General features: G+C 34.5%; 1 protein-coding gene across 1 annotated transcript; it reads right to left on the bottom strand.

Annotated features, from left to right (window-relative positions):
* Positions 1-4,012: 4,012 nt before the first annotated feature.
* On the bottom strand, positions 4,013-7,764 carry LOC116257362 (BTB/POZ domain-containing protein At5g48130). Its single transcript, XM_031634005.2, is given in 5 exon segments — positions 4,013-5,159; positions 5,162-5,525; positions 5,753-6,889; positions 7,017-7,086; positions 7,176-7,764. Coding segments are annotated over 5 exon segments (2,055 nt in total). The 5' UTR covers positions 7,274-7,764; the 3' UTR covers positions 4,013-4,773.
* Between the last annotated feature and the right edge of the window lie 1,655 nt (positions 7,765-9,419).

Here is a 9,419-nt window from a genome sequence, read left to right as displayed (position 1 = left end):
ACAGAAAGATTATACACTGATTTTAATTGCAGAGAAACTCAACAATGCACAATGAAGTTGAAACTCAAAAAACTATTCTGATGGATATTACTAACGTATGAACATATGATGCTCATATCTTATAAGCACCAACTAATTTAAGCATCATTATGAATAGCAGGCATAAAAAAAGAATATAGAAATTAGAGTTCAATCCTCTCATCTAATCAAACGTAGCTGTCCTCAACCCTAATCCAAACTATTGCATCCCTTGACACTTTGCAAATCTTTATTATGTTTATTTCTTTTCTTATTTACCTACCAAGTATTAATTAAAAAAAATGATGCTCTCATTTTAAAAATAATTGTAATTACATAAAATAGTTTAACCAAACTTGGGTTTAATTATTGATTTACAAGTTTTACATTATTTTAAAAGTCTCTCTCTAATGAATTCTCTTTTTCTAAGTACTTATTTAAAGCAACTAGTTTATCAACTGAATAAAGTTTTTATGAGGGCAAATGTTTATACAAAATAATATGTTTGATTAATTAGACAAATAGTTTTTTCAATAAATAAATTATTCATGTGACTTTTATACCTTTTTCATATTAACTGCGCATATTGAACATTGATTTTTTTGTTTTTAAATAATAACAAATTTTAATTTAGTAAACAATTTTTTCGTGATGATCTATTGTTGAGAATTATTAAATCAGGTGACTCATATTATTTCTCATTTAAAAATATATTATTTGGGAAAATTTTCCCATTTTATTGAGTTGATTGAAATAATTTGCTTTATATTCATATAAACAGTGTTCAATGATGTTAAATCTTCATTCGCTCCACGTCATCACTAACTCTTTGGGTTAGTCTTCTTAGCTTTAGAATTTCAGGTTTCAAGAGTTCATGGTCGGGATGTTAAATATTATTTTTCAGTTACTGGGGCAAACTATCATTTTCTTTTCACTTCGAATAAATTGATTGGACTAATTAACATTATTGTAGTTTATTTGATCTAATAATTCGTTTGCTTATGATAGTCTGGCTGTATAATTAATTCACTAATTGAAAATTTTGTTTACCTACATAAAGCTTTTTTTGAAGTTTCATAACTAATGTTGTTTGTATGATACAACACCAGTAACCGCTTACGAAGAGTTCTGATATGTTTTGTTTTGATTTTTACCATGTTGATCTTGATCTCAATATTAAGTTCATATTTTTCATTCTTTAATTTTCCTTAATTAATTTTTGTTTCCACAATAATAGCTTTTTGATATTAATACTGTTTTATATAATTAGATATCTACTGTAACAAAATTTTATTGAGAGACTCTATAACGAACAAATTTCTTATTCGAGTATGCTTGTTTAATTAATTCACTAATTGAAATTTTGTTTGTATAAAAAAAAACTTATTTGAAATTATATCTAAATTTGTTTGTATAATATAACCCCTACAATTCACTTACAAAGGGTTCTAGTATACTTTGCTCATATTTTTACCTCATTAATTTTGATCTCAATATTAATTTGTATTTTTTATTTTTAATTAATTTTGTTTCAAAAATAATATATTTCAGTGTTTATGTTATTTTTATACTATTTGTTATCCATTATACATAATTTTTAAGTTTTAACAATTCTTGATTGAAATGCTTTATATTACTTTATGTTATTTTGGTAAACCATCCTTTTCTTTTTATTTTGACCAATTAATCTTCTTTCAATGTAATTGATCAAATGATCCAATTACTTATAAAAGTATGCCTTTTTTGTATTAATTAACTACTTAAAATTTTTATTTGCATCACAAAGGCTTATTTGAAATATCAATTTTAAGTTTCAAACATTGATAATATCCTGAGAGACATTCAATAAAATTGTAACCACACAAAGTTTCAAATATTGATAATAAATTACTACTTTTACGTATTTAAAATTGTCTACTTAATAAATTTTTATATCAAAATTATTTTGAAAATAATAGTTTTTATTTTCACTAAGGTTTTTTTATAAAATATTACTTATTTAGTATAAATAATCTAAAATTTCGTTGACTTAGTTTGGGTTCATATCCTAATTTTTACATGTATAGTGACTAATCCATCTTGCAGTCTAGCTTAGTCTTGTACGGAACGAACAAATTATGTTCAGATTTTATCAAGCTATTAAAGTAGCCATTCCGGTTATGGCAGGTTTCAACTTCAAAACCCACAGGCGTCACCAACTTCCCAACGGATTCAGTACCATCCTGGGATATCAAAGCTCCAGCTGGGATTCGGACATTTAAATTTGGATACCATGATCGGATATGTATTGGATATGAATCAGTATCCGAATCCAATGGATGTATATTCTTAAAACCAAATCCGATCCAAATTTCCAATTGGATGTTAGATTCTTTTCCATATCTGAATTATTTAAAACGGATCTGTCAGAGATTCAATCCGAAACCGACCATTGACATCCACCTATCTTAAGATAAACCTGCTATTAATAAAATTTCTTTCATTTAACCTCCTCGTTTCTAATGCAGCATTTATCATCACTGCTGTTACTTGGGAGAGGAGTTTACCTGAATGGTTAATGCTTTGAGTAAAAAAGAAGATTACCTTAGGATGCCATGGCATTTATTATTTGGAATATACAATAGATGATTTTGGTTACATGGCGGGGTGATTTTAAAAAACTAGAGTTATATATATATATATATATATATGTGTGTGTGAACATGTCGATTAGATTCAAATTGGATAAAAGGATATGAACAGACAGATTATATCTGCTTATTCTGTTTGAATAACCTACAAAAAAAAAAAAAAATAGTGTCATATCTCAATATGAATCGGAATTCACAATCTGAATCTAAATTTTAAATTTGCCACAAATCTGAATCTGACATTTAAACTAAATTTGAACTGCATTACAATATGTTAAGAACTGACTTTCAAAATGGATGGATACTAGATATAGGATATTTATTTAAAACGACATTCAAATTCAATCAGATATCTACCTAAAGCTGAATCCAAATCACAGTAAATGCTATGTCACCTGAATGCTGGGTGCGGGTGCCGGTGCCGGTGCCGGTGCGGGTGCCGGTGCGGCACATCTCAAAAAAATTAGGTGCGGCGGTGCGGTGAAGATATTTTATTAATATTATTATTATTATTATTATTATTATTAATTTTTCGTAGAAATTAAATAACACAATTAAAATTATACATTTTTATGATAGTGAAAAAAAATCAAAAAAGAAATGTTTGAAAAAAAGGAAAACAGATCGTTTTATGAAAGCCACCATTCTTTAGTCCTGTATCGTTTTTTTTTTAAAGAGAAAAGAGAACATATAATATATCTATAGATGTATTAAATTAGATGCAACAGTGGACGAGAATTTGATTCTGTGGATTTTTAATCTGGTTTCATCTCGAAATCAGATCCAGATCCAAACCATACAAGCGGATGAACTTGGTTTGGATTTGGTTTCGACTCGAAACTTGATCCAACTCCCCTGGGTGCGTTTGGGTGCGTGCCTCATCATCGGGTGCCTCATCATCGGGTGCGCACCTGGAGCACCCCGCAACGCGTCGGTGCGGGTGCGAGGAAACGCACCCAGGTGACATTGAGTAAATGTCATTTCTTAAATCCAAATAGGATACAATTTCTTGGCGGATATTAAATCTTTTTCCATATTTATTTTTTTTTTTAAGCAGTGCCGGGATATCCGATCCCAATTAAATTTATTGACTGCCCTATATATATGTGTGTGGATTATTAGCATGGCCTATATGAATATACTTATTCATTTACTTAATTATTTCTAGTTGATCAATTTGGACTGACTTCAAACTATTACTCCTGACTTGTCTTTTTGTGGTCTTGGACGACCTGTGTACCGCTTCACATTTTAACAAGATTGCACTAAAATATACAGCAGAGATTTTTTTAGACACTTGAGATATACATTCATAACTTAATAGAGTTACAAGAGGTGTTCATGAAATCATTGGGCCAGGAACAACCAACAACACAAGAAATGAAAAGAAATGTGACAATTTGAAACTGGTATTCCTATGCTAACAATTGTTGGCCAACATGAAAATTGCATTCCCATTCTGTTTTCCCATTTAAAATGGATTCTCCATCAATCATGAAACAAGGAATCTTGCTGTTATCAATCTAGAATGTCAGTTGAGTTCCAACCATAAATTCCTGCACTGTAGAACATATATAACCATGGCTTGCTTTGGAATGTCTTTGCTAACTTTTGAGATTGCCTCCAATAGACAAGAATATCGGACAAATGCAAAAACAGAGTGGTCCTTTTTATCTGATTTTGGGAATTTAGAGATGTGATTCATACTTGTCATCTACCTGCACCTGTTCTTGACCAGTGAACATCAAGTCCTGTTGGGAGGCCTACTTTGTGCTGAAATGAAGGTTGGTGGGGAGTGGTCTTTCTATGGAAATGTTCTAAACTGGCTGAAACTGATCTGCTTCTGGTTTGAGCTTAAAAAGATAACGTACAATATCTGATAATTTCGGGAAGCACCGAGAATAAGAGCTTCCAACCTGTTTCACCTCTAGAACCAACAGTTCTCACTTCTCAGCATAATTTCTAGAATGTCCAGATGGGAGTACCATAACAAACTTTTTACAGCATGAACTATTAAAACACATAAATCTGTGCCAGCAACTGTTTTTGTGTCCTGTGAGAGTCATTCACTTAATTATACAATCTTGTACACCTAATGAATTCTTAATTCTGAATATTAAGTGTTTCAATCCATAAAACTACATTCACTTAGTTTACCCGTGGTCTTCTTCCCAATGGACGCCTGTTTCCTCTTTGATTTGACTCCTCCAAATAGTGGTATCTTCTGAAAGACTTTCAGTATCCTTCTGGCATACTTTCCCTGCGAAGACCAGCTAGCAGATGCAATGCAATTCCTACCAACGTGGTTCAATGGCCTCTCTATCTTATCTATTGACCTGCTTCCCATGTTGAATATTTTGAAGCTTGCTGTTCTTTGAGCTTCTTTGCTTGAGAGCCTTCGCGATTGAAGCCTTGCCTTCAAAATTTCAACTTCTTGCTCAAGGCACTGAAGCCTGAAGCTTGTGGATTCAAAGTCGTCTTTGATTAAATTTGGTTGATGGCCAACCGGATCCTTTTAAGTAAGAGTCCTAAGGGCATGCAGCCATCTGCAATTGTTTCCTCTTCTTCTCCTGCTGCTTCTGCTGCTATTGCTTCATTGTGGCCATCATCAGAGGAAAGTTTATTGCTGTTTTGCTGATATTTCAAACACGAAACTGTGTCAGAGAATTCACATGAATGTGTTAGCCTGAATGATTCAGAGCAGTCCTTGACAGCCTGATGAATGTTCAGCTGTTGAACAAACAGTGCTTGGACTATCAGACGCAGTGGCATTCGTGTATTTTGAACTGCTTCAATGCAGGTTTCCTGTGATAGCTTTTGGCAATTGAGGTCCTTGGATACAGAAACCCTTTCTTCTTCAGAGATGTGAGGGTGAGCCTGTTCAATTAACACTCAGAAAGAAGAATGAATAAATCAGATTTTCAGGATGATGCCGTTAATCAAAGAAATGAGTAACAGAGTAACAATATTCGAGAGTACCATGACCATTTACAGTAATGATTCTCTAATAATTTATACTGAATGTGATTATTTTTCAGACGAAGATTGTAAGTCGATACTGCAGAATCCACATGGTTGGTAGAAAGATATTGCAGAGAACTTACCAAAAGAAATGTGTCAGTGGCTCTGTAAAGGTGGTCATGGTTTTGTCTTGCAGAGATTGGTATTATTTCAACAAAAGCCATAAAGCTACTTGCACTCAGGTCTGGATCAACTGCCAGGCGTGAAAGGTATAGATCCCAAAGCTTTGAAACAGTGAAGAATGTGCTGGGATTTGTAAAGGAAGTTATGGAAATGACAAAAACTTTCTTCATTGCTTCTACTTCTGGACTTGATGAGATTGACCGCCCACCCTTTTCGGGGAAAAGCAGCTCATCAAGTTGTGCCAAGTGTAAGAGAGAGGCAATCAGGTGTTGAAGCTTCTTCTTGACATCATTTGCTGAATGTATCTTCAGGGATCTTGAAAGTAAGGACAGCAAAAATCCTACAGGGATTATATTTCGGGACTTTTGGTCTATTGGCAATAAATCTACAACACCTTGTAAGATGACTGAGATCTTGTGATTCACAACATCTTGGCTATTCTTTTCTGCAGTTATCTCCCAAAATTGATGTGTCTTCTTAGACAGAACCCATTTGTTAGCATAGAACATGATCATCGTGCTCACGAATTTCTCTTCCATTCCCTGTCTTCTCATAGAACCAATTATTCTCTGAAAGTGCCCAAATGGTATTGCTATCAAGTCCTTGATCCAAAGATGCTTCCCTGAAATTTCCTTTGCAGCCTCACAATTCCAACGTCGTCCAGCTACCAAGCTGAATGTGATAACTGGCTCCTGCCCTCTCCTCTCTGGATCAAGAACCTCCATGCAGGCCATGAAAGCTAGTGACTCTATGCAGCGGCTCACGATCAAAAGAGTCTCGCACCATGGTTGCAAGGTCTGAGACTTTTGAAGAACAATCAAAGTATCTGCCCAGTGTTGCAGAACTACTTGGTTCAGATAAAGATCAGACTGTTCGCAAAGGTTCCCGCTGCAGTAATTTTCATACATTTCCAGGACCTCTGCTGCACATCTGATTGCTGATAGGTTGAAAGGATCCATGGGGAGCGGATAATCATACATGAACAGAACAATCCACTGAAAAGTTTGAGACCCTCCAGGGAAAGTACTTGGGAGCTCCACATCCATCGACTTCAGTAGTGCTCGTCTAAAGTATCCACTCTTTGACATTAAAACATACTGAAATAACACATATCATAACATACTAAAATAAGCATATAAAGACAAACAGTTGGAAAATTTTCAGAGTGAAGAAAAAAACGTGATTACAGAAAGCATGGTAAGAAAGATTAACATCCTTCTGAACCTTGTGCAATGTAAAGATTTTCTGCTCTATATGAACGCAAACTGATGCAGACGATCCGGTTTCTTCAGTCCTGAAATATATCAGTATATGCTAAGCAATTAGTAATCAATGAAACAACAAGCTTGAGCCAGACATAGCAAACTCAGTGACGCTAAATACCATGCAAGTATTCTTTTCCCTAGAAGCTCTCCAGCGCGCAATGGAGTTGAAAATGGGCTAGTACCCAAAGGACTACTTTTCGAGCTTGAAGTTTCCATTTGTTTCAGCTAGTGCTGTGATTATATGAAACTATAGGGGACCAGTCATGGCAAGAAACTTCATGTTCAGGGCAAAGAACAAACCAACAACCTCCAAACGAATAGCTCAAAATGGTTATCTTGATATGCAAGCTAGTTTAAGCTGAACTTGAACAAAAACAATATTGAACAACTTTTTTCTTTCAAAGGGCAGAAAAAGACTACAACGAGGAACAACTTTGAGGAGAATTCCAGTGTGGGAGCATGCCGCATGTGTACAAGGGCTCAGTGATATCGATTACAGTAAACCTGCCATGGATCAGCACAAAGTTCATCTGATGGACGAAACAGAGGATACAGAAAGCACCCAATTTAAAAAGCTTGTTGAGCAGGCTGAAAAGATAAGCAGAAAGTTCGTTGGATTCCTCGACGAAGCATTTTGTCAAACAGTTTGGCACACCAACTTGGCGATTCGAGAAAACTAGTGCCCCAAGAGTGCACGAGGAAGTCAACATCACACTTACTCCACAAACCTTGACCAAGAAGGCGTCGTTTGATTTCTGCCATGTCCTTAATTTATGGTTAAATAACATATTCTGACGAGTTGAGACCAATTCTTGATTCAATGGAGTCGGAGGTGGTTCATGACCACACACTCATAGTCAACCGACTCCTTAAATTTTGCAGGAAATCCAGCAGTAGAAGTCAGTGTTCCTGCTATTTCAGCTCCTTAACACACACACACACACACATTCTCTCTCCCTCTCTGTCTCTCCCTCTCTCTCATATAAATAAGAATTTTAGATCAACGGTTATACATTGCCAAGTGAAATATGAGCTTTGCAATGTCTAAGCATTTCCATGCAGTGACCTCAATTGTTTCCGATTATGTTGGATCAACAGTTGTTAATATTTTCTGTTGAAAAGAATGTTGTCACGTAACTTTTATTTGAAGTTGTTTTACGCATGTCCTTTTGAATTGTAAGCAGTTAACGAAAAGCAAAAGTGGATTTTGTTTTCTACTTCCTATGTCTTCTTACAGGGATAGTGAATTGAGTCTTCTTACAGGGTTTGGGGAGCCAAATAAATTTAGCTTATTTACATACTGGTTGATCCCACATAATTTAGTTGGTTACATATTGATGCTTCTCAAGTCTTTCTTTTATTATAGGATCTCAAAATTGATTCACCAATCACCATATAATGCCCCCCCTGCTAAATTTTGTGGATCTGCCACTGGTTATAGGTATTCATATGGCTAAACGAGATGCATATGAATGAAGATCAACATGATAAACTAAAATACATTTCACATTCGTTATAAGGACTTCTGGTTTCACGTCTTAAGGGTGCCGGAAGGAAACGTATAATTTCTGGCATCTCAAGCGGCGCTGAAGGTAGGAATCAAAATATAAATTTTCAAATTTTTTATATGTGTCAAACTAAAATTTTTAAAATTTACAAGTAAATTTTTTATTTTCTGAAAATAGTAAGGGAGGCCTTCGTCCCTGCCGACCCCCTTACTTCTGCCCGTCATCTCAAGAACAAGCAAATGTCTAACTCTAATGGGGTGTTCTTCAACAATAACACTGACATAATATGTCATGAATATGTCATAAATTTTAAGGTAGATTCATGAAACATTACTTTCTAGTATTTCATGAATTTGTCGAATCTATGATACATATTTATGGAATACTTTTTTTGGTGCTTCATAGAGGCGCTATTACTTCTAACTAATTAAAATGCAAATCTAAAGCAAATCCATAGTGGGTGCATCTCCATAAATGCACAATTTGAGGTACGCGCAAAGGGTTTTATCACTGCTTTCAAAGAGATTTAAGTACGTTTACTTGAAATTAATACTAAAAAACATAAAAGTACAGTTATTTTTTAATTGAAATGCACATGCACATGCATATGTACATATGTGTGTGTGCGTGTAGAAAACTTGTGTAGTTAACCGAAGAGGTGTGTGTGCGTGTATAAATCTTGTGTAGTTAACCGAAGAGGCACAACCGCGTAACTTGGTAGTTCTTCGAAGCACAATTACTACCAAATGAAGGAAAGGTGAGAGAAGAACGATATTCAAAAGGATATCAAATTCAAAAGAACTATGAAAGAAGAGTTTTGAATATTTCAAGAAAGTAAGTACAGAATTATAGAT

The sequence above is a fragment of the Nymphaea colorata genome, chromosome 7 (genome assembly GCF_008831285.2).
Source record: "Nymphaea colorata isolate Beijing-Zhang1983 chromosome 7, ASM883128v2, whole genome shotgun sequence".
Classification (NCBI taxonomy): Eukaryota; Viridiplantae; Streptophyta; class Magnoliopsida; order Nymphaeales; family Nymphaeaceae; genus Nymphaea; species Nymphaea colorata.
Note: the sequence above shows the minus strand (reverse complement) of the source record. Positions and strands in the feature narration are given on the sequence as shown.